Raw genomic sequence first — 22,650 nt, 5'->3', positions numbered from 1 at the left:
GCGAGGACGCAGGCTGGTCTTGATCCATGATATGGTGCGATTCTTCGGCCTGGTCACGTGGTTTACGTTGTTGGGTGAGTCTCCAGTCGACAACAGAAGGTTCAAAGACACTGGTGTAGCCCCCTGGCACCGGAAAAGTGAGCTGGTGGTTCTTTGGTGCTCCAGAAGCTTCGCGACCGGTCAAATTTGCCCAGAGGTTGCTGTGGCCGACTTTCAGGGGCTCCAGAGAAAGGTGATGTGCTGTTCAGGAAAATTATAAGACATCGAGTGGCTGCAATGCGGCAACAAGAGGGTGCACTGTCAGTTTATCCAGCTGGAGATTGTTTGTAATGCTGGCAGGCAGCGTGCGGCTGTTTGTGGAGGAGAAACACCGGCTCCGCGGACCCTTGAAGTCCTTCCCCTGGCTTCCAGACGACTTGGACGCGTTCAAGACGTGTGGAATCGCGGTCGTACAGCTCGAGCCGTGGTGTCGTGGCTCTGGAAGTGGTTGGTCGGGTGGTCGGCGAGACGCGTCCGCGACAAGCTCCCTGGACCCATGACGTTTCTCCAACCAGGATGGCAGAGGCAGCATGGGGACCGCGCGCTTCATTCTGCCACCGCCGGCATATCGGAGCTTCAATCGCCGATGTACTGGCCGTCACAACACGTCCACCAACTGACCATCATTAATAAACCTCCATCTTCCCCCTTTGCCAATCCACTCTGCTCGTTGATGCGCCTGCGAAGCGCTACCAAACATCGCAATGATCAGGTCCACGCAAATCGCACGGCTGGATGGTACGTGGCCCCCTTTCTCAGCAAAGGTTCCAAGATCGCGTCCGCGGGTCTTCAACCGACTCTCGACGTCCAGCTCGGCGGCAGAGGCGCTGACAGGGGGTAGGCCTGATCCTGGCTGCTTCCGTCGACGATGAACAGGTAAGCAAAGCTTCCTTAGAATCGTACTCAGTTGCGAACATCATGGTGGCTTGTTGCTAAGCTCCGACGTTGCCGCAGTCCGAATCCGAGCTGGTCGACATGAAGAACAAGGTCAAGCAAATTCTTCGGCGCGTCAATCGCAATTCCGAGCCCCAGGCAAGCATCGAGGGTAGCCGATACACTATCCAGTAGGCCTTGCTCGGTATGGTTGGGTTGTCCCTTTGTTTATCCGTCTCCGTAGCTACCTCATCGACGACGCCCTCGTCTTTCTCTGCATTTGCGATCGGTCGTATCCGCGGAAGCTGGCCTTCACATACCTCGCCGATCTCAAGGGAGAATTCACAACCACATACCAAAGTCAGCAATATTTGGCGGCGACGTGTCGGCCGTACGCATTCGTGGAATTCGACACCTTCATCCAACGCACCAAGAAGACGTACCAGGATAGCCGCGCCACGCAAAACCTGGACAAGCTGAACGACGAACTGAAGGATGTGACGAAGATTATGACCAAGAATATTGAGGATTTGCTTTACCGAGGCGACAGCCTCGAGCGTATGGGCGACATGAGCAGCAGGCTTCGGGAAGACAGCAGAAAATACCGCAAGGCCGCGGTGAGAATCAACTGGGAGCTGCTGATCAAGCAGGTAAGTCTCTTGGATTAGTCATCGCGCCTCTGGATGCTGACCTTTCTGCAGTATGGTCCAGTGGGAGCCCTGGCTTTCATCATGATCGTCTTTATCTGGTGGAGATTCTTCTAAGAGCATAGCATGGCGTCGGTGGGTTTCTCTTCTTCGGCAACAATGTGTTCGTAATGCGTTTTCCCATGCGTGGGACATGATCAACAATCAATGTTGATGACGGCTGCAACATGCTCGGGCAGACTGTCGATCTGGACTTGGACATCCAACTCTTGCGTATGTGTCCCGTGAGTGCTGACTGCTTTCCGTTAGCCTATATCTATCTGTTGTTCGGTCGTACCTGCATAGGTACTTGGTCTGATGCGTCTCGATTTTTGCGCAATCCCTTTCCTTCGTGTGTCAGACTTTGCAGCCACAACAATCTCTTTCTGTTCGTTTTGATGTCAGTCTTTCAGTCTTGCTCATTCTCCTCTGGTGTGGTCGGTTTGGCCATTACCTTTGCGCGCCTTTACTTTACCTTTTCAAATCTTCTCACTTTTCCACTGGTGCTGCTCACTCGTCCATTTCTTTTCCTCTCTTCTCTTGTTTCCGTCACCCGTTGGTATCTATCTGCTTGGTAGCATGTGCTGCCTGTGTCTTTCTCCGCTTTGGCCCCTTCATTGTCTCCAGTCTTGGGGGGTTTTTTTTTTTTTTTTTGGCCGGACTTCTTCAAGCACTGACTGGTCCAACCAGCCACCCGCCCAGTGCTTGATTTTCACAGTCTCTTACGGTCTCTTTGGTCCTTTCTCTTCTTGCGCGTCTCCAGTCACCATTTTTTGTCGCCATTTCAGCGTTCAGTTTCTCTCTCTGTCTGGAATCTTTTCTTGCATCTTCCATTTCGAGTTGGTTGACCGTTTGGTCCAGCGCTTTTTGCGTATTTCTGAATCTGCGCCTTTTCTCTCGAGTCAGCTTTCCTTTTTGCCATGAGGCTCAGTGTTGCTCCGACTACTCTTTCATGCTTCTGTTTGTTCCACATCCTCTTGTCTTTCGCCGCGCCCCTCGTGGACGACAGTGTTCTTTTCATGCCTTTTCAATCCTCGCTTCGCTTGTCTCGCGCCTGGGTTCACCTGAGCCCGGCCCTCTTCATCCTTCTTTTTCTTGTCGCTTTTGCAGCTCTTGGAATCCCAAGTTGTTCCAAAGGCCAGGATATCATTTCTGTCGGCTTCGATCAGATCATCATTCACTCGTTGAGGACTGTAGGCTGGTTGGTTGGACCAGCCCTCACAGGTCGATCGTCTACTTTCATATCAACTTTCTTCTCGTCGATCTCTATTTTTGCTCTTTCTTTCTCATCTCATTCTAACGTAAAGTGGCCAGCCACTTACCTTGGGTCTCTCTTCGAAGTACACGGCTGGTTGGGCGGGCCAATGCATCGACTCCCGGGTTTGTTGTCCTTCTCAGTCTCAACCTCTGGTTCATTCTCAAGTCAGCTTAAGTCATCCCATGGCGTCTTGAGATGCGGGATCTGGCTCTCCTTACCAGTCAATTTTGTCTCACCAATTCTTCAGTCACCGAAAGGCTTTTCTCCTTTGAAAATGGAAAGAGCATCCACCTTTCCCGATACTCGAGCGCATCCCAAAACTTTTCTGAGCAGCCTTCTCATGCTTGTATCTGCGACCTTAGCTTTGACGTACGAGTATGCGAGTTGGTCTCAGGGTGCCGAGTCCCTGGGCTTCACCTCGTTTTTGTTTATTGGAAGGCTCATCCTCCAGGGCCTGGAATGTCTCTAGCCCTTTTCTCTCTTTCCATCTTGTCCATTCTTGTATTTCCGGTTCCGCTTCCCATGTCGATCCTCCGGCCAATACTTGTCGTCTTGATTCTCGACTGCGCGGCAATAAAGCTCGTCTTCGGAAGGCTGGCCCTTAAAAGTTGTCCAGGCAAGAGCACTGGAGATATCCGAGGGCAGATTCAAGGTTCGATATCAATACTTTTGGACGCATCAGTTGCGGGACCTAGAGGCGTTGCTCCCGTAGCATGGCGGCCTTGGGTCTTGGGTGGCTTTCACTCGTCCCTGAAGATCATATTAGCTCATTCGCTACAAGAGCAGACATCATGCGCTTCTTTTCATGACTGGGCGACCATATTAGACGCTGGCCGAATGAGGAGTGCCATCGAATCGCTAGCAACGGCATTTCCCTAGTCGGTCTTCACATCCTTGGACAGCAAAAGGGTCTCATAAACCATGTGACGCCTACGGCACCTTACCTCGATGTGGAAGAACAGAAATAATCGACTCAGACAGAGCTGTATCGCATCTCCATCTCGAAAAGAACTAAGCGTCTGCGGACCACTGCCAGTTACGAGCTCGGCGTGGCCTGGTTGGCCAAGGACCTTGTTGCGTCCGTCTGTAGAAGCGCCGTAGCATCGTATCTGTTTGTCCTAACCTGGAGACGCGAATGATTGTCAGCCTCAACAGTCCAGCAGGGAAAGAATAGAGGGCTAGCTGCCACCATACTTGTCTCCAAAATGCCTTCCTCTGCGCCGAGATGTTGCCGCGCGTAAACGATAGCAGAATTGTCGTTCTCCTGCGGCGTATTTTCCAAGCTTTTTGGCCTCGTGGATTCCGATGGGAGATCTGGAAAATCTCCCTGCTCCTCTGTCGCTGCATTTGTCAATCGACGGCACTCTCAACGGAAAGGTGTTCCCACACCGCTCGCGAAGCTCCCGAATTGTGTTTCCACAGCCTCTGGCGCAAACGCGCACGTCTCCAACAGCCATCGGGTTTTACCAGCGGTACCGCTCGTCGCTTGCGATATCGAGACGGTGGGAAACTCGATGCGCTTGTGATCAGCGGTCTGGAAGGGCAGAATCGCAAAGGCTCTTGATCTGAAAGGATTGCGTCGCGGAATCAGGGTCCTGCCAGCATCAAGGTCAAGGAACTGTCATTCTCATCAGCTCTTCGCCTTGCGAGGTCACCAGTCTCGTCCAACGCCCTTCTGGTCGCTCCCTTCCTTCGCATTCAGAGTGGCCACTCGTTGCGAGGATGCGCCCCCCCGCCTGTGCCTGTGCTCCGAAACCTCGCCGCAACTTGTTCTAGGCGAAACGTGCCGAAAGCCGTGGTCCTCGCTGAAAAAATGGTCGAAGCAGAGCTAGTCACTTCAGCCAACAACATCTGAAAGCCTGTTGGAGCTGCAACATTGTAACGAGGGCGATTTGTACATGCTGGTGCTGGAAGCACTTGTGGTCGCCGGGTTGTCGTGCAGCGGATTGAAGATTGCTGTTACGCCGAGTTGCGTTTCTTGCATCTCCGTCGACACAACCAACCCTATTCATACATGCCAAGATTCGCCGGCCTTCTTTGGCGAGGACGTGCTTGGTGGATGATGGTTCCAGAAGATACCCCGGTTTGGCTTTCAATCTTGCTGTCTCTGTGTAGGGATCTATCTTTCGGCTTTGAACCTTGCATCGTTCAATCGATTGCCTGCTCGGGGGAGAGTTCCGCATTTTTGTCATCAGCACCGAATGACACCATCCGTCTGTCAAGTGGAACGATTGAGACGCTATCTGCTTGGGCCTTGCCATTTCCACCCCGCCTTGAGGATTTGTCTGGCCCGAAGACTGCGCGATCTTAGACCACAGCAGTTTGAATAGCTGCGTACCTAGCTGAATCCGACATTTCCTCATCATTCCTCTTCCACGAGCGCGGCCGGAAGAGGCTTTAAACAACGGGCAAGCTACCTCGGACCCATACAGCCAGCGATGGGCACAACACAACCACACAGCGTGGCGCAAAAGCACCCCACACTCTGGAAGTTCTTCTTCCAGGCCCGGCATCAAGCCAAAGCCCAAATGAAAAATACGACGACGAATCTTATGCAGAGCGCTCGAAAAGGTTCCAAAGATTGCCAAACCGCCTGGCTTGAACAAGGGGGACTTACCTCCTGGTATTGGAGAGGAAATGAGGAGGGCGAGCGTCGACGCTGCGTTTATACACATCTGGAGGGGAGCTCGGGCCACCGCGCTGATGGTTCAGGACCTGCCGGCGCTGGATGTTCCTCTCGAGGTTGTACCTGGACTACATTTGCAGTGGGTTGGATTGTATCGATGGTGCTGATTTGCTGTCGGGGTGCCGCCTCAGTCCCTAGGGACGAGTGGCCTTTGTCTAGTAGCTCCTGCGGAGCTTGTGAAGCAGCAGTGATTCTTAGAAGAGCAGGACGACATACAGAATTCGATGTTGGGACATACCACGCTGCTCTCTCTTGATTTCCCTGTGGAACATCCAGGCCCTCTCGAAAACGATGCTCTAAATCACAACAAGGCAAGAGGGTTTGGGTACGAGGCGTGCGGTTTGCTCTCTTGAACGTGAAAACTTCGAGAAGGCAATTTCAATCAATCCGCCGCTATCCGTCGGTATGATCTAGACCCCCAAGGCGAGAAAAGTTTCACTTGCTCTCAGTCAAAAAGGACAATCCACTACGAACTCACGTTGTGATGGCCAAGAACTGGAATAAAATTTGGTCTCCACATGAACCTCAAACCCAATTTGGCGATTCCCTGGCCCCAGTCAATCCCCGCGGAGACACAAGCTCCCAAGCATCCCCCCGTATCCAACGACTTCTTCAACCCGCATTCTGAGAAAGCTGTACTCTCAGGACTCACTAACAACGACGTCAGCCAAATCCCCAATCAAAAACGCAAAAAGAAGACCCACAATCCCAGGCAACGCAGAAAGACCTCGTTAAATGTGAGACCAAAGCAGCCCGTCTTGACAGCAGCGAGGGCAAGCGTGACGGCAGCAGTGAAGTCATCGTGGCGATAGACGCGCATCTCGTCGTCGTCATCATCGTCGCCGGCGCCCGTAGTGATCTTGCGCCGCCGCATCCAGGCTTCGATCTCCGCTTGCCAGGCCACGACGCTCGGGTCTTTCCCTGCGATGAGGTGGGCGGAGGCCGCGCGCACGCCGCGCTTGCTGATGATGGCTGGCTTGAGCGCCAGCGAAAGCTTGGTCACGTTGGAGAGGGCGTCCATTGTCGTGAATTGGGATTGGATTGAGCGGTGGGAGAGGAGATTGAGTTTGGAGAGGATTTTGGTTGGTGTAGTGTGTGGGGCGGTGGAGCGTCGTCGTCAAAAGATGGGAGGCAGAGGCAGCGAAATATTTTGGAAATGGCGCAACGCATACCTACGGTACAAGAATGGTCTCGGTGAACTGATGGATGATTTTCGAAAGGACATTCGTTCAATGGGACGTCGTGAGGATATTCAAGGGCTTCGGGTTAAAAGAACAAAGGCTTTTCATTGAGAAGAGGTGAAAAGCCCGCAGGCCATGCAGATGCTGTCAACGGGACAGCTAAACCTCCCAAAACACCAGAAGACGAATGCAGACAACTCCCGCAAATGCTGCTGCCAACGGGACAGACAGGAACCCAACCCAACCCAATCCGAACTCCAGACCAGACCAGACGGCGCGAGAACCCCAAATGCCCGAGGTGCCATGGGCTGGCGGTGCCCCAGATTGTCGAGAGAGAGAACGGAAGCGCGCCTAGTAGCCGTGGCGCAGCTTCCACCACGCCTTGCGCAGCAAAACGCGGCCACGCTCCCTGAGGAAGACGTGGCGGGGAAGGGGATCGACGAGGCCGGCCGCAATCAACGGGTCCTCAATGTCTGCACATTGTCTCAGTCAGTTCACCATTCTCCGTCAAGCCCATCAAGGCCAGCAAGGGGGAAGGGGAGAATGGGACAAGGGGCAAACAAACCAACAGAAGCCGTGTGGACGAGGGGCCGCAGCACCCTGACGTGCAGGCACTCGGCGCAAAACAGCTCGGCCAGCTGGCCCATGAAGAGGAAGTCGTCCTCGTCGGTGACGCGCTCGAAGCGCGGCGCCCGGCCCAAGTGGTACTTGACCATCATGGCCGTCACCTTGGCCTTCCACTCTTCTGAGAGCGACAGGATTCCCAGCACTGCGCAGGCCACTTGGTGCAGTACCTCGCAGTTGATGTATTTGGGCTTGTAGGGCCCCGCGAGTGGAGACATGGTGGCGGCGGCGGTGTTGGTGTTGGTGGTGACGGCGGAGAGGAGCTTGATGGAGGAGAAGAGCAGCGCGAGCGGAGACGAGATGATAGTGAGAGAGCGAGAGTGCGAGAGTGCGGCGGCGAGAGCGAGAGCGTGACGCGAAAAAGGTGGTTTGTGCTGGTTGCCAAACGGTCACAAATATCGCGATGCTGGTGTTGTGGGTGGACCACCCAGATACTCCTCAAAGCAGCACCACGATGCTCCCCCTCCCCGCCGGGACAGCGCACGCACACTGCGGCTGGGGTATTTGCTCCTGGAAATCGGCCATGCTGCATTGCAGCGAGCACATGTACAGTTCTCACCATGCTGGCCTCTATTCACCACCTGTACGTGACCCGAAACGGATCCTACATCACCAAAGACAAGGCAAATTGATATTGGACCGAATTTCTTGCAGCCTTCTTCTGGGATCGAAAAGGCCAGAAAGGGACGAAGAAGCAGGTGATAGCTGTGCATCAATCGCAAAACCGAGCTTGAGAAATCAGAATCCCTCCAAATCCCGAATCGAGCTCCGGAAGCACGACGATATCCAATGTCCTGAAAACGTCCTCAAGCCAAAAGGCCAATGCAGACGTCCTAGGTAAAACTCGCCCAAGACAGAATCGAAAAATAGGTAGAGCGAGTGGAGGGAGGGCTGCTGTTGGCACGGGTCTGCTGCAAAGCACGCGTCGTCGCAGTATCATACAAAGCAGGACACCCAGCCTGGGCGAGACACAGACGATGGAAGCAGACGTGCTATATACTACAGCAAAAAGAGAGCATGCTTCGAGGCAGGATTGCCTACCTCAAGCGTGATTTCTTGTAGATTGGTCTCAGCATTTGCTTGCAACGACTTGCGGGAGCTTCTCTCCTACCGACGAGCCTTCGCCTGGATCATCCTCGACTGCTAGGAGCACGAAGGCGCATGCCTACCAAGGCTGTGCCCCCGAGCTTCGAAGCTTGATAAGTTTGGGAGTCCTGTAGCTGGAGTATAACAAAGGACGAGAACACCCTTCTCATCTCAGGCTGAACATAGCAGCATTGTGCGGGCGAGGCAGCAGAGACAAAGTCCTGCAACCTCGAGGTAGCCTGGCCCAACAGAACGGGGGCACAGTTCGTGGAAACGAAACGACTGCACAGATTATGAATCACGGCGGCATATCAAGGAGGCAGATTGTGGGATTGGAGTCTTGATTCAAACTAAGCTAAGGAGTCAGGCCAGAATTACCGTTCAAATCATCGCCGAGGTCTTCCAGGCGCGTCCGGCAGTCGACTGCGCGTAAAACAAAGCATCTGGTTTTTCAGTCGCTTGGAAAATGAGCGAGAGTTGGGAGACTGGTGGCAAAGCGAGTGTTGGTCTGACGGCGCAAGTAAGGGACCAGGCCAGTCCCGCTGACGTCCCTCTAGAGAGTATATGTACATTCCGTATTCTCCATCTTCGGCGACCTTGATCGCGATGGGAAGATGGTTCGAAGCAAACAGAAGGACTCCCAGAGCGAAAAAGACCATCGAAATTTCCATGGGTTGAAGACACCAGTGGCCTTGAAAACCTCGGCGGTGATGGTGACGGTGGAGTTGACCGGGTTCGAGATGATCGGATCCCAGGTTTGTCGTGGCAGGCCGCAGCTGCCCACTTTTTGCCGCAGCAGCTGAAACCATGGACAGCAGTTGGATTGGAATGCGATGGGATCAGAATAAAGGCCCCAGTCCTCGAGTGAAGCATCCAGGCTTGTGGGAGTCGCCTGTTTAGTAGATCAAGCAGGCAAATTGGTGAATACTAGACTGGTGCTTGAGAAAGAGGATGCGGCCGGGGCAGGGCAGAGGACCTGTGCCCGTTCACCCCAGCCGCCACGCCTTGTCGAAGTCATGGCGTGTGAAGCCTCCCGGCTTGTGGTTGTCACCCATTTGGTAGATTAAACAGGTGGACTGGTGAATGCTGGACTGGTGCTTGAAAAGGGGGATGCGACCAGGGCAGGGCAAGGGACCAGTGCCCGTTCACCCCAGCCGCCGCGCATAGGGAGCAGCCCAGCGACTTGCGACTCACAAAGGGCAGTGCAAAGAAGCTTTCAAAGCAATTAGCACTCAGATGAGTCAAGGTGATTGGTAGCGGGCACAAACCTTCTCCTTGTATGAAGCAAGCGGTCCACCAAAAGGGATGTCAATGAAGTCGATCCATGAGTGCGCATCCTCATTGAGGGAGGATGATCCATAGAGTCGCTGGCCTATAGCGAGTGTTACTGCTTGCACAAGCCAAGACCTTGGAAGATGAGCTCATACCTGAGGCAAGAGGATTGGGTGTCGACGTCGACCCGCACCAGGAGGGGCCAACGACAGATTCTTTGCGGTCAGAAGGTTGTCGCTGTCGACCAGAAGGATGTCAGATTGGGTCTTTTGTGTGCTGCTGGACGTTGACATACCTGATGATCTTGTCGGCTGGGTCGCCGTGGTATTTGCCGGCCTCCTCGCCGCCTGTTGTGAGCACCGTGGATAGGGTTCCAAGGCGCATGCGGTGATCTGAAGACTGAAGAGCCAAAAGAGCAGCCAATGGCAGACCGTTTGAGGATGGAGGTGGTTTTGAGGTGCGATGATTGGAGTTGTTGAATGATGGAGGGAGAGTTTGAGGAGTCATGGAGCTGTGAAGAGGCGGCCGGCTGGACGCGTGAAGCGTCCCGGCAACAGGCCCGCTGACCCACCCCATACCCTCTCTAGGCAAGCACCACCATTGGGTCAGCAGGTCGAACCGCCAGGCAATGACCCATGACCGTTCACTTTGGTTATTGTCGACCGCTGTCTGCATCTGACGGATGGGGACGGGCGTGGACAGACAGTAGCGATATCACTGCGCACATGCAGGGAGCATGCCACTGCCCGCATCGTGGAGCCTTTTTTGACTACTTAGGATAGTATAGATGGGATACTGGGGTCACATCCGCAAGCAGGTGGAGAGCAGCTTTGTGGTATGCCCCACGGGAGCCGGTCTGCAACGGCCAGGGCAAAAGAGATCATTGCACATATTGGAATGTACGTGCAAGCTGCAGGAGAGGATCTGCAAGGACAGAAAAGGGCAAGATACAGGTTTGTAGCCCATGTAGATGGGGAAACGGTGTTGTGCGACACCCAGTAGAGAACGGCGGCGTCGGGTAGGCCCCTGGCGGCCCCCTCCCACAGGCCGTCACAATCAGTTCGCCCTCCTCCGCGAAAGACGGTGACAGCACCATCCAACCTTGCATCCAACTCACCAGCAGGCGCTTTGCAAGCACCGTGAGTACTTTTCTTTACAATCTCGCGGGAATTGAGAGTCGAGAGCTAAGACGCCGCATCTCCAAAGCAGACATCTCCTCCAAGCCTCCCTGCGAACCTTCTCCCAAGACAAACCCCTCCCCACACACAAAATGGCAAGTATATCTCTCCCTGAGCTCTCTAAAACCCCCCATGAGATCGATATCTAACCAAAGGTCCCCGCGTAGCAGTCCTCGTCCTCCTCCTCCGCCACCAACCAGCCCGAAGACCAGCAGGGCATGGAGCTCCAAGAGTTCCACCCACCAACGCCTCCACCGCGCCGCCGCACGCTCCCGCTCCACCAGCCTCCCTCGGCCGACTGGATCGGCGAAGGCTTCGCCGCGCCGCCTCGCGGCTCTTCCTCCCCCTCGTCCGCCCCGCTCATCCACACGAGCTGGGGCGTGGCCTACGCCCAAGACGGCCGCAGCTACAACTACACGCTGCTGCCCCAGCAGGAGCTCGATGAGTGGCGCGGTGGCAGGCCCCACATTGTCGACCGCAGGCGTAGCTGCTGTGTCGTTGGCGTCTCGTTGCTCGTTGCTGGCTTGGTCGTTGCGGCTGTTCTCCTCGTTGTTCGGGCCTCGAAGAAGAGCGGCTGAGCTGAGATGATGGCATCATGGTCCGAGAATCGCTGAGTGGGATCACGAATGGCTTGGAATTTGGCAACGGGCGGCGAAGACGCCATGTTCGTCGCGGAAATACTGCTTTTCTCCAGTAAGCACCCCCAGGGCTCTTCGAAAAGCTATGAGATTGATTAAAGTCCAGCAAAAGCAACCATTTTGAGCACATGTCGAGACCCTGGGTCGGGACAGAATCAATGAAGCGTTTCAGTCACCCATACAACAAGACGGGCGTGTGAAAGTGACTGTGTATTGCTAAGCTAGTTGACAATTTGCCCCACTGAGTTCCTCAAAGCGCGATCCGCCATAAACCCCATCGCGATCGACCCGGTCCTGTTCTAACCAGTCCAATATTGGCGATCCTGTCAGCTCTGCTCCATCCTTGCACCTCGACCCTGAGTTGTAGCATGAGGTTCTGTCCCAGACTTCGCAAGTGCCTGAGGGGAAGTTTGTGGGCAGCGCTGAAAGTGAATGTTGTCGATGGCCGTAAGCAGACAGATAGCACGGCTCTGGCCAGTCGGGACGGACGTGGCTGTGAGGGCTAGAAGGAGGATTTTACGGTCGGCCGATGGCAACAATGTCGCTCTTCGGATTATCGACAGCCTTCCGCGGATGAGGACGGGGAAAAGGACGGATCAATACTGGGACCGGTGTGGCAACATGAGGCTCTGGGGCAGGGGAGCCACCGTAGGTGTTGATCCACGAGACCGACTTGCCATCGATTTCCGCAAAGACGGGCGGCGCTGAATTTCGACCGCCTTGCACCAAGTTGGGTGATCTGGAATTCGGTAGTGGAAGACTCTGTTGCCTCTCGTTAGTATCAAATTCAGGTTTGAAGGATGTCGATGAAACTCACTCCAGATCCATAACACCTGAGATTGAAAAGAACCCATTTGCCAAGGGCTTCGACTGGAAGCTCGATACCGGGCCGGTAATCCTCGGTTTAGCTTGAGTTCAACGAGAGGTCTGTCCAAGAAAGACACACCACGGCAGGAATGATGCCACCATGGCCTCCCGCGTCCCCCCTGGATGGGTCGTGGGGGAGGAGCAGGAGGCGGCCCGGTGCAATTCGTCCTGTTTCCCGCCCCGGTAGGCAATAGGCCACCGACCAATCTGGCGTGACCGAGTCAGTCGGATGAGTTGAGCTGAAAGCTTTCAAGGTGACTTACCATGTCGAAGAAGGGGAAATGGTCTGGCAATGATGCCAGCAGGGCCCCCTGCCCACCTTGATAACGTGTGGTGAGACGGAGGGCCAGTCTCGTGCCGCGCCCTAGAAGGACTCTGGAGCGAGGCCCCCCGCCCACCATGGTAGCATGCTGGTGAGACGGAGGGCCAGTCAACTCGTGCCGCGCCCTAGAAGGCTTTGAGCGCCAGTTAGAGGCGTGATTGCGCATGGGGCATCCGAGCTTCGAGACCGGAACGACATTTGGAGGAATGGAATGAGTGAATGAGGGTGGGTGATGAGGTTGCTGGTGGAGAGTGGAGAGGAAGGATGAGGAAAAGGACAAGAGGGCGGCGGAGGGGGGCCCTTTAAAGTATCCACCGGCCGACACCAATGCGCTTGGACTCACGTCACGCCCCCGAATGCACCAAGAGTAGCAACCGTGACGTGTTACGACTCGCTACCTACCAATCAGGCCCTGCTTATGACAACACGGGAGTCTCCCTGCCGCAACTGCGGATCAGGTGAAGCACTGAGTTAGGCTGCGTTAGGCTCATTGAGGTCATTCGGTTACTGTCATATGGGAACTAAGTTGAGCGACTGCGAACGGTGTGCGGCTGGTTCCTGTGAGGAGGGAATGGGCAAGATCTTTCTTGAGCTTCTCGGTCTTTGCAGGTACGCAAAGAGGGCAATTTGAAGAGATTACTTGACCCAAGTCGAGAGAAGTTAGCCCTCAATGGATCTATGTGGCCAAGAGCCTTGTTGGACTCTTCATCGAGATTCTAGAGCTGCTCTTGCGCTCTCGGTACCGCATGTCTCGCCTCGAATCTGCTCACGCTATCAGACTCCGACAGGGGAACCTTCCAGCTACTTGAAGCACAACGCTTGCTTGCAAAGAAGGCATACTAGGAGCAATCTGCATGCACTGTGTTGCTCCATCCCTGGGCCTTGCGGCAAAGAGCTGCAAGGTCTTTGTTCTCCCAAGCAAACTTTCAACGCATCCACTCCCTTACACCGCGTGTTGATAGCCCAATTGAATCCTTACAAGCTACAGCGTTGCAAGTATCGCGTCTCGATGCCTCCGGGATGCTCAATAAAAGGGAATTCGAATGCAGGGTTCGCCTGCGGGGTGCGGGATCTCGACAATCTCGAAATTTCCGGGGATACCAAGTCTGGTATGAATCTGAGGAGCACCGTTCGTCACAATCAGCCGTTCAAAATAGCTTGGAGGAGGGAGAAGGTTCGAGGATTGACTGTGAATGTCGTAGAACGGATGAGTCTCCTGCTGGTGCATAACGCAAGCGCTGTGACTGTTCATCCATGCGCAAGCACCGGACACTTCATCTCTCCTGTGCAGGCCACCAAGAGGGCTTCCAGAGTTTGTGCATCCGCAGGTGCAGTCGCTAGATGAACCAAATACTGCGCAGTGTCTGGGTGTACCCACCGGTCGCGAGCGCGAAGATCGAGGAAAAGGAAGTAGAGCGCATTCAAAAGGTCGATGGCTGCTCCAAAAGGATCTATGATAGAAGGCCAATGCGGAACACGTATGCCGGGAATTGGGGATCAGCGGAGGGGACCAAGCGAGTGCCTGGAGTAGTGGTGTTGCCCGCCTGGCAGAATTGCAACCTCACTAATCTTTGGGCTACTCTTTTCTCGAATTGTTTCGACGCAATGCTGTACACCACTATATTTCTTTTTTCTCTACAAGCCACATTTACGAATCACTTTCTAAGGAGCAATTACGATCTTTCAGACTGTTGTCATTGAACTGGGCCAGTTCCTTCGAGATTTGAAGAACGCCCGGGACTGAAAACTCCCAATCTACCCGTGTATCACCGTCGCTAATGTGTCGAAGCCAGCAAGACCCAAAGACGCATCCCACACAGAGAACGCTGAATGGGCAGAGCCCGAAACATGCGCCTACTGCTGCTGCTGCTGCTGCTGCTGCTGCTGCTGCTGCTGGGGCTCGTCATCGTCATCGCCGTCGCCGTCGCCCTTCTCCTCTTCCTCCTCCAACGACGAAAGAGACTCGTCCTCGTCCTCCGTGGCCATGGCGTCGGGGCCTGCGTAGTCGGACTGTCTATCGTCCCAGACAGACTTGACGAGGTTGAGGAGGCTGGCCTCCTCGCCCTCGGCCAGCTCGCCCTTGGCCGCCTGCAGGACGAGCGTGACGACTTCCTCGTTGTTGAGCTGGTGTTAGATACGAATCAGCTGGGAGCTTCTTGGAAGGATGGGGAGGGCTTACGTCGGGGAGAGCCACCATGAGGCCGAGAGCCATGGCACCCACCTCACTCAGGGCGATGCGGCGGTGGAGACGCTGCCAAGCGGGCCAGCGCTCCTGAGACGGTATCAGCGACTCAGATCAGGGACGACGGGAGAGAGACAGATCATACCAAGTTGGAGACGATGACGGAAGAGAAGTTGGCAAACTGGAGCTGCTCTTCCGCAGAGGGGGGAGGACTGTCGCGAACCACGCCCGAGAAGTTCTCGAACTGGCGCTGATCCTCTTCGGTGAGACCGGGGCTGGATGGAGCAGGCATGGTGGTTGGATTGGTCGCAGAGAGGGAGATTGGGCTTTGAATATTGGCGAAGGAGGTTGGTGAGGAAGTCTTGGTTCGAGAGTGGTCGTGTTGGTCTGTGATGGATTTCCGACTCATCAACATATTGTCCTGGATTCTGATGCACGAAATGACGCCGGACGGTGCTATCAAGAGCACATGGCAGACGGCTACGCCGCAGCTCAGATCGCACCAGTAATTCCAGCACGTCACAGGCAGGGCATTCTAGTTGAGGGTTTGGAGCAGCTGTTAGTCTACAGAGCTCTTCGTATGGAGTGTGGACGGTTTCAAGCGAGATTCAATTTGGTTGGTGGACGAAGCAACATGAATAAATGGACAAACGGATCCTGCTCATCCTCTTCCTTCTCCGCTTGGGAGCCTTTGGTTCTAGTACAAGCCCACCCAGCCTTCTGTGATACCCTCAGATGTCCCGGGTCGCACACGCTCTACCGATGTGTTGATGTGTACCCAGACGCAAGACCTTTACCAAAAACCTGTGCATTGGCGTGGCGGGCCCTGGCTTCGATTATTTCGAGATTGATGTGCTGTCGACGACGAAGTTGCCGAGACCCAAGATATCAACAGAAAAGCTGTGCATTAGGGTGGCATTGGCTGTTCGATCCTTATTGCAGGTGTAGGTTATAATCAGGTGGTCAAGGTACTCGCCGTAGCCGTAAACGTGGTGCAACATTCCCTTTCCGGGCCAGCAGTCTGGGTTTCCATATCAGTACTGAAACTTGAATTTTCATGACAGACCTATCAGCAGAATCTATGACAAAAACTCACCTTGGGACATAGGATGCGTTGCCCGCTGGCCGTGTTTAGAGTGACTGCGAACGAGCCAAAGCTTACTGAGTTACATTCTTGCCGGACCACAGTATGGCTTAAGATACCGTTAGCTTCAAAGATTTAGTTCATGGCTGAGTGAAACTTACTCTCGCACAAGTCGGAAGGATTACGATGTGCACACAGAGGTGCAGACGTCGAATCTAAGAGATACTGAAGATCCCACAGGTCAAATCATCCTCAGTGATGTCCTTACCGGCCCCCAGACATCGGATGGCTTATGGAATGGTCAGCTTTGGAAGTTCAGCTCAAGGATGAGTTCAACTTACTCGCGCACAGGTCGGAGGGAGAGATCCACACACAGCGGAAGTAAGAGATACTGAAGTTCCTGTCGATGCACCCAAGCAAAGACAAAGCATCTTTGATGAAAGTAGTGAATGAGGACGAGCTGATGGATAGAGAAAGAGAGAAGATTGTAGGAGTTGAGTCGAAGGTGCTGGTCAGTGATGGGGGAAACGGCAGGTTTTATTGCAGGGCTCTCGGCACACCTAACCCAATTAGGAACCCGTCTGTCGTTGGACAGCTTCACAGACGTGATGCCAGGCCAGGAGCATCTCCTGCGTTCTACATTTGAAGCAGGGGTCGTTCACTACTCTTTTGTGATACAGCAACGCGCGTTCGCAAAGCTCTGGGCAGACTCCGCACACAAACACTCCTGAAGATTGCATTTCAACTGCACTGAGTCTATTTGCAAGAAAATTGCTGACAGGATCAAATCTACTAGGTCTCTGAAGGCAAATCCAGAATTCTGCGCCAGGAAGGCTCTTGAACGAGCGAGCTCGCATTCTATTCAACCCGCCGGGAGGCTTCAACGGCATGGAAAAACGCTACTACGAAGAACGAAGCAACTCTGAAGCAGCCCGCACCTCTGTGAAAGGCGCACATTGATATGGCATACAATGAATGGCTGGAGAAGGTTTCGGGGAACAAGGGAGCAAGTGAAGCTGCGACGCAAAGACTAGAATTGCCCGTTTGAATCCAGAAGTTGCTGTTCAAAGGCAGCTGGGAACGGCCGCAATATATGTGTGCGCAGAAACGGCTATCTGTAGAGTAGCTTTTGAGTCCTACGGCTGAAGGCTCCGATGCAGTGATACCGACTAGGGGTCTCTTCCACGACCCCTGGCACCATGGGGTTCGCTTCTACATTGCAGTGACAAGCATGGCAAAGTAATATACTGCCGAGAAGATGTCAGAAGAATCCTTCTAGCAATCTTTGCCCATCCTCGCCGTCCAGCAGCCTTGGGCCATGCCCGATTGCGGTGCTCCAAGCCACCCGAGTATCGTTGTCCAAATCCGCATGCCTCCGTCCCCAGTCGACACTCATGGCCAAGTTGTGTATGTTGGAGAAATGCTGAAAAGCGTCGACGTCGACGGTTCGTCTGTCTGGGCCAAGAAGGATGATTGGCGATCGGGGCGTCAGGAAGCTTTCTGGGCCAGCTACAGCTGACGGGGATTTTGGCCGTTGTTTTGAGGGCCGCGCAGCGATATCTTGGAACGGAGATGTTCCAAGATCTAGAGAATATCTATGCAGTCTTGCAGCTCTTCATGGGTGACTGCAGGGAGCCAGAGCCTCGCCGTCTCGAGGAGGGATTGTTCCCTGAAAAGCAGCCAGTCCAAATCCCACCGTATTTGGAGAGTAATCTAGAAGCCAAAAGGTCGCGCGAGATTGTATGCATGATTCCTGCGTTTCGAGAGTATCCCATGCATAGTCTCTTCATGTCTTGAGGTGGCCTCTGCGCTCTTTGTTATTCTCGATCAAGCGCCCGATCGCTGCTGCTGTGGAGCAGTAAGTCACCTTTGGCTGGCAAGGCATGGGGTGAGGCGAAGGACGGCGTGAGACTTTGTGACATTCTTCCAGAAGAATCAAGAGGGACACTGGCAGGCGTTAGGAAAAGTCTTTGTTTCGTCGGCACCCAGAGTTGACTGCTCTTGTATACTCCATTGTCTCCATGTACTGACCAAAATAATGCTGGCATATTCGAGCTAGATCGAGGCGCGCCGTGTAGTGCTGAAGTAGCAATCGTTGGGGCTGGAAGTCGTGCTCTCGAGTCTCGGGCTGCGCTGTTGCCAGGAGTTCCCGGCATTGGATTCTTTTGCGAAGGAGGTGGTGCGGAAGATACCCTGCAGAAATGGAGAATTCTGCAAAGGTAGACAGAACCTCTGTCGGCGTAGGGGGGTCCAGTGCGGCGCCAGTGTCTGGCCTGGAGAGAGCCCAGGGTCCAAGGACATGACTCGGTCCACTTGCTGCCTCGACGGCTCGTCTCCCCCAACCCTCACTCCGTCCTATCGCCTTTCAAGCACACAGTTTCTTTCGAAATTCAGTGCGACAAATTTCTGCATCGTTGAAGCCAGGGACACGAAATTTGTGGGCACATAACCGCTAACACCAACAGCAGTCCTCTGAGGCCCACTGGAAACAAAGCGGTCCTTCAAGCCTCCCAGCGGCTCACACTACCCAGACATCGAACCGACGGAATGCTCCATAGAAAGTGAAGATTCGAACGAGAGAATAGCGTATTGACTCCCCACAGATTGGCGCTCAGTCAACTCCGCATGCGCGTCTTCAAAAACTCAATGTCCACGGCCTTCACATCCCTATCACGCGGCAGTCGTGCAAGAGTCAGCCACAGCAACGATTCAAGGCACTTCAACGGCAATCTTATTCGAATCTGAGCCCAGAAAGAGCAGATCCATCCACCTCTGACACCCTCTTGCACTTCTTGGACCCGCATCTGGACATCGGCTTTTGGAAACGAACCATGGAGCCAACCACAGCCCATCGAGAGGATCGGGACGCAGACAGGTCAACAGAATCCGTGGAATACAATTGGAAATACCAAAAGTCAAGAGGGTTGGGACACAAACAGGTACACAGCATCATTTGACGGTCGCAGGAAATGCACATCTTGACGAGACGAAGAGAGGCAGTATGTCGATCCATGTCCCGAGCCGGGGGCGCTGGCGAATTCAGATACGTGGTCACATTTGAGCATTCAGTCCCGACTTTTCCATGACCTTCCATCTCATCAGTTCTTTTCAGTCGCCGCTTGTCCCGGCGCGTCTGTATAACAGGCACGGACGCGTAGACGCATGGTCCGTGCGTTTCGGTTTAAACCGAATAGGCAGTTTTGGGCCAGGGACATCTCTAGCGTTGTAACAGACTGTGAAGAGAAGGGGAGAGAATTTTTGAACTTCCAAGAGGCCTTAAGACTTCTAGTAGGATTCCAGAGCCTGCCGGCCTACAATCACTTGACGGGAGGTCAAGAACGGGTCGCCGTGTGGCGATGTCTTGCCTCAGGCCGCAATCTTTCTGGATCTTTCGGAAATGAGGTACCGATGGTACACAGAAGCAAGTGCACCAATTCTGCCAGTTCGGTCAGCCATCTGAGCCTCTCTACGGCACACTGTTCGCGCCATCTCGACGTCTCGCCCATGCAGCAAAAGTCGCTGATGGCAGTGCGGAGAGCGTAGAGGTATTTGACGAAACGACTCAATCTGGACCCATTGTCGACAGCACGACAGGAATACACACTCAACTTAAGTCCAGTAGGCTCAAGGGCCTCGGCTCGACCCTGCGCTTGCTACTCCCCAGCTCCATTACGTGCTTGTACGGGTGCTGACACGTCGCAACCCAGCTCTTTGCCGGTCTCCATTCTCCACCGATTGATGCTCTGGAATGCAGTTCGAGCCTCCTCAAACTGCCGTTACTCTTGCCAAACTCACCAGCATACGTGTGTTCTGAATTAAATCCGAGGAATTTCAGATTTTGCGTTCCAGGTAGCCAAAGCTCCTGATTTCCAACAACCAAATGCCACAGAACAATATTTCAGAGTCCTCCATCTCGATCTCACCAGCCTCTCTACGGTTTCACGGATTCAAGGTGATGATTGTTGAGAAGAGAATGAGGTTGGACGGGGCGGTGAACGATTCGGCTAACGGCCTGTTTAACCGGCAGACCCCAGCTCCACCCAAACCACTTGAGGAAAAGCGTGCGATAGCGCCGACGGCTTAAAATCAACGTCGCCGACAACCTCGCCCACGAGTTGGCCTCTCGAAAGCTTAGATAAAGCCGACGCATATGCATGACAGCGCGTTTCCAGAGCGGGGCGGACGCGCCTTACGCACTGTCTTGGCTACAAGACATCTTTTCCGCTATATAAGCTTAGCTGGCCTCAATTGAATTTCGTTTCTACAACTTCCGATTGCTACAACACAGAAATCATCTCCCATCCCCGTCCAATTCCCCAGCCTTATCTGCTTCATACCCCAATCATGCCGGCCAAGGTTGCAATTCTCACCAAAAACGCTCCTCCGCCTCTGCCCGGCGTCCTGTCTCAGGGCATCGTCGCCAATGGCACCGTCTTCTGTTCCGGCCAGGTCGCCATTGACCCTGCGACCGGCAAGATGGTTGAGGGTGACATTGCAGCACGCACAGTATGTGTCCATTTCATCCTCGCCATCTTCCGTCCGCCTGCTCGAGCTACACAGCAAAAGACGCGGAGAGAAGCGCAGTGACAATCACATGAGACTCCGCTGACTCGTCTCTCAGCACCGCGTAATCCAGAACCTGAAGGCAGTGTTGGAAGCAGCAGGCACCACGATCGAAAACGTCGTCAAGGTCAACGTGTTCATTGACGACATGGACAACTTCGCCAAAATGAACGAGGTCTATATGCAGTACTGGGGAGACGTCAAGCCGTGCCGGACGTACGTGATCTCTCCCGTTCCTCCATCTTCCCCACGTGTGAACTGCCGCTTATCTACGACTCGCAGATGTGTCGCCGTCAAGACTCTCCCGCTCGGTACCGACGTGGAGATTGAGTGCACCGCGGTCCTGCCGTAGGTAAATATCTCGCGCACCACCGGAATACGCCGTTTTCTTACTGGGCGCTTTAGGTCTGCGTCGCCGAAGCTGTAGAGCCGAGTTTGCTTTGAATCTGGGGGTTTCGCCAGTCTATCGGTTGTCTCCTCTTCCATGGAAAAGAGAGGAACCATCCAGTCGATCCCTGGGGTCCCGTGATGGCGGGACCGAAATATCCTTGTCGCAACACCTGTTACTTGCTCTTGGATATGTTCTTTGTCTCGTTGTTCGGCCTTTGGTCCAAAATGGCGCAGAAACAGCTTCTCCACGATAGAAGATATGCGAAAATGAATTCCTTACTTTCCATAATGCTCGCCGCTTGTGTCCAACCCACCATCTGACAGGGGTTCTTGTGCAGTTGTGATCCTTTGCCACGGCGGTTATTCGAAATCGACCCGGTTGCCTGTCGAACTTGGACGTATCCAGAAAGCCTCTGCGCTTCTCCTTGATTTCCCGTGCCCAAAATATGTGCTGCGCTATCTCTCCTCTGCCTTCTTGGAAGTTTTGTGTATCTCTCCGCTTGTCCAACGGCTGCTTCTCTGCTTCGAGCCAGCCGAGATGAGTCGGTGTCTTTCGCCTGGAGAAAGAGGATCGAAAGGCGCTTGAATAACGAGACGGGGCGTCAGGAAAACCGAAAATTGTCCTGTGGTGGGCTTGGTCGTTGGTATCGGAGGCAAGGTAAATTCTGCACATCTCTGGGGACAAGTCAAAAGGGAACATCTGTATGGCTATACCCTGATCCGCTTGGTTAGCATATTCTCGGCAAAATAGGAGAGGACATATGACTCTGCACGACATTGGGAGACTTCCCGCCGCGGTTGTGTACATCCCCTTCGTCCGAGCACGTGGAGGAGCTATGCCAGATACAGGCATACTTCAGGCACGCCAGACCTTCCCAGTTGCGCCCACAAGGCGAGACTTCTGCGCCCGCACTAGCACAGATCCAGCTCTACCTCGAGTACAAAGACCGGCTTTCATCCTCCACTTGAGACAGCACAGTTGTGGGGTCCCCTCCCGTCCTCAAGCGAGGATGGATGTTCTCAGTTGGCAGCGGGGCTTGTTTGTTGGAATGGATGACAATCACCGAGCGTTCTGATACTCTACGGCGCTTAGTGATCCCTCATTTCATTAGCAACGGAATCTGTATTGTCCTGCAACCTTGGTCTACTCAATGGTCTTGGTGGCGAGCGAGGATTCCTACATACAGAGAGCCTACCTTAGAGATTCAGGCGCAGGTGCTGTTCCCAAATGCGCCCACGCGGTGGTCCTTTGCGCCCGTGGTGTTTTCCTCCCTTGCGCCTTCGGCGTAGACTTGCGTGATCCAGTCGAGACACGGGTATAAAAATCTTCCGCACTTCCCGATTCCAACACCCTCATCCCATTTCGTAAACTTCCAGTACAGCTTTACCCTCTGGACGGTGACGAAGCAGATTCCCACGTATGGTTTGGCCTTGGACCATCGCCGCGTACCTTGATTCTTTACAGTACTTTGAGGTATCCCGATGGGCGGCGTAAATCAATGGAAGCTCGCCTATTTTCGTCAACTTGGCCCCTACAATGGTTTTGATGACTCACGGCGATTCCCACACACTTGAGTAAGCAAAAACACCATTTTGTTTAGGCGCATGAGATCTTTCCAGACGCGCCCAGTACTTCTGCGCCTGTCGGTAGCTTCCCCTCGCTGGATGTGCCCGCAGACCGGCGCAGGCGAGTCCTGCCGTGGGTATAAATTCGGCCGTCG

General features: G+C 54.0%; 10 protein-coding genes across 10 annotated transcripts; 5 read left to right on the top strand and 5 right to left on the bottom strand.

The window, feature by feature from the left end:
* The first annotated feature begins 650 nt into the window (after positions 1–650).
* On the top strand, positions 651–1,632 carry IWZ02DRAFT_443649 (protein transport protein sec22). Its single transcript, XM_066767043.1, has 4 exons — positions 651–777; positions 881–915; positions 994–1,103; positions 1,157–1,632. The coding sequence occupies exons 1-4, from the start codon at positions 744–746 to the stop codon at positions 1,578–1,580; spliced, it is 603 nt and encodes a 200-aa protein (XP_066624970.1). The 5' UTR covers positions 651–743; the 3' UTR covers positions 1,581–1,632.
* Positions 1,633–1,683: 51 nt separating this feature from the next.
* Positions 1,684–2,347, top strand: IWZ02DRAFT_169792 (uncharacterized protein). Its single transcript, XM_066762184.1, has one exon. It carries the CDS (start codon positions 1,787–1,789, stop codon positions 2,174–2,176), a length of 390 nt encoding a protein of 129 aa, XP_066624969.1. The 5' UTR covers positions 1,684–1,786; the 3' UTR covers positions 2,177–2,347.
* A 2,207-nt stretch (positions 2,348–4,554) lies between these two features.
* IWZ02DRAFT_169762 (uncharacterized protein) lies at positions 4,555–5,796 on the bottom strand. The gene has a single exon (XM_066762183.1). It carries the CDS (start codon positions 5,529–5,531, stop codon positions 4,689–4,691), a length of 843 nt encoding a protein of 280 aa, XP_066624968.1. The 5' UTR covers positions 5,532–5,796; the 3' UTR covers positions 4,555–4,688.
* Positions 5,797–6,421: 625 nt separating this feature from the next.
* On the top strand, positions 6,422–6,840 carry IWZ02DRAFT_443644 (uncharacterized protein). Its single transcript, XM_066767042.1, has one exon. The coding sequence runs from the start codon at positions 6,469–6,471 to the stop codon at positions 6,832–6,834; it is 366 nt and encodes a 121-aa protein (XP_066624967.1). The 5' UTR covers positions 6,422–6,468; the 3' UTR covers positions 6,835–6,840.
* A 1,955-nt stretch (positions 6,841–8,795) lies between these two features.
* Positions 8,796–9,530, bottom strand: IWZ02DRAFT_443641 (uncharacterized protein). The gene has a single exon (XM_066767041.1). The coding sequence runs from the start codon at positions 9,304–9,306 to the stop codon at positions 8,815–8,817; it is 492 nt and encodes a 163-aa protein (XP_066624966.1). The 5' UTR covers positions 9,307–9,530; the 3' UTR covers positions 8,796–8,814.
* On the bottom strand, positions 9,497–10,457 carry IWZ02DRAFT_513875 (uncharacterized protein; the record flags this gene model as incomplete). The annotated part of the gene is given in 5 exon segments (XM_066770595.1): positions 9,497–9,646; positions 9,702–9,800; positions 9,861–9,981; positions 10,001–10,380; positions 10,431–10,457. 5 exon segments carry the CDS (start codon positions 10,455–10,457, stop codon positions 9,497–9,499), a joined length of 777 nt encoding a protein of 258 aa, XP_066624965.1.
* A 35-nt stretch (positions 10,458–10,492) lies between these two features.
* IWZ02DRAFT_487966 (uncharacterized protein) lies at positions 10,493–11,461 on the top strand (the record flags this gene model as incomplete). Its single annotated transcript, XM_066769414.1, has 2 exons — positions 10,493–10,540; positions 11,051–11,461. The coding sequence occupies 2 exons, from the start codon at positions 10,493–10,495 to the stop codon at positions 11,459–11,461; spliced, it is 459 nt and encodes a 152-aa protein (XP_066624964.1).
* Positions 11,462–12,037: 576 nt separating this feature from the next.
* On the bottom strand, positions 12,038–12,962 carry IWZ02DRAFT_479601 (uncharacterized protein; the record flags this gene model as incomplete). The annotated part of the gene is made up of 4 exons (XM_066769094.1): positions 12,652–12,962; positions 12,468–12,595; positions 12,339–12,419; positions 12,038–12,260 (listed from the first exon to the last, which is right to left on the bottom strand). The coding sequence occupies exons 1-4, from the start codon at positions 12,874–12,876 to the stop codon at positions 12,038–12,040; spliced, it is 657 nt and encodes a 218-aa protein (XP_066624963.1). The 5' UTR covers positions 12,877–12,962.
* A 2,885-nt stretch (positions 12,963–15,847) lies between these two features.
* IWZ02DRAFT_430527 (uncharacterized protein) lies at positions 15,848–16,407 on the bottom strand (the record flags this gene model as incomplete). The annotated part of the gene is made up of 5 exons (XM_066766080.1): positions 15,848–15,958; positions 15,989–16,101; positions 16,138–16,201; positions 16,245–16,265; positions 16,318–16,407. The coding sequence occupies 5 exons, from the start codon at positions 16,405–16,407 to the stop codon at positions 15,848–15,850; spliced, it is 399 nt and encodes a 132-aa protein (XP_066624962.1).
* A 3,634-nt stretch (positions 16,408–20,041) lies between these two features.
* On the top strand, positions 20,042–21,218 carry IWZ02DRAFT_443635 (Endoribonuclease L-PSP/chorismate mutase-like protein). Its single transcript, XM_066767040.1, has 3 exons — positions 20,042–20,482; positions 20,598–20,755; positions 20,822–21,218. Exons 1-3 carry the CDS (start codon positions 20,321–20,323, stop codon positions 20,889–20,891), a joined length of 390 nt encoding a protein of 129 aa, XP_066624961.1. The 5' UTR covers positions 20,042–20,320; the 3' UTR covers positions 20,892–21,218.
* The last annotated feature ends 1,432 nt before the right edge of the window (positions 21,219–22,650 follow it).

This window comes from Phyllosticta citriasiana (assembly GCF_038021145.1).
Source record: "Phyllosticta citriasiana strain CBS 120426 chromosome Unknown IWZ02scaffold_3, whole genome shotgun sequence".
NCBI classification, from domain to species: Eukaryota; Fungi; Ascomycota; class Dothideomycetes; order Botryosphaeriales; family Phyllostictaceae; genus Phyllosticta; species Phyllosticta citriasiana.
Note: the sequence above shows the minus strand (reverse complement) of the source record. Positions and strands in the feature narration are given on the sequence as shown.

What these genes read in the sequence shown, in the direction of transcription:
- IWZ02DRAFT_443649 (XM_066767043.1), top strand. Translation starts at nt 744, where the DNA reads ATGATCAGGTCCACGCAAATCGCACGGCTGGATG. An exon ending in GCAAATCGCACGGCTGGATG is followed by an intron (nt 778 to 880) that starts GTACGTGGCCCC and finishes GACAGGGGGTAG; the next exon opens with GCCTGATCCTGGCTGCTTCC. An exon ending in CTTCCGTCGACGATGAACAG is followed by an intron (nt 916 to 993) that starts GTAAGCAAAGCT and finishes ACGTTGCCGCAG; the next exon opens with TCCGAATCCGAGCTGGTCGA.
- IWZ02DRAFT_169792 (XM_066762184.1), top strand. Translation starts at nt 1,787, where the DNA reads ATGCTCGGGCAGACTGTCGATCTGGACTTGGACATCCAACTCTTGCGT.
- IWZ02DRAFT_169762 (XM_066762183.1), bottom strand. Translation starts at nt 5,531, where the DNA reads ATGTGTATAAACGCAGCGTCGACGCTCGCCCTCCTCATTTCCTCTCCA.
- IWZ02DRAFT_443644 (XM_066767042.1), top strand. Translation starts at nt 6,469, where the DNA reads ATGAGGTGGGCGGAGGCCGCGCGCACGCCGCGCTTGCTGATGATGGCT.
- IWZ02DRAFT_443641 (XM_066767041.1), bottom strand. Translation starts at nt 9,306, where the DNA reads ATGCTTCACTCGAGGACTGGGGCCTTTATTCTGATCCCATCGCATTCC.
- IWZ02DRAFT_443635 (XM_066767040.1), top strand. Translation starts at nt 20,321, where the DNA reads ATGCCGGCCAAGGTTGCAATTCTCACCAAAAACGCTCCTCCGCCTCTG. An exon ending in GTGACATTGCAGCACGCACA is followed by an intron (nt 20,483 to 20,597) that starts GTATGTGTCCAT and finishes CTCGTCTCTCAG; the next exon opens with CACCGCGTAATCCAGAACCT. An exon ending in GACGTCAAGCCGTGCCGGAC is followed by an intron (nt 20,756 to 20,821) that starts GTACGTGATCTC and finishes TACGACTCGCAG; the next exon opens with ATGTGTCGCCGTCAAGACTC.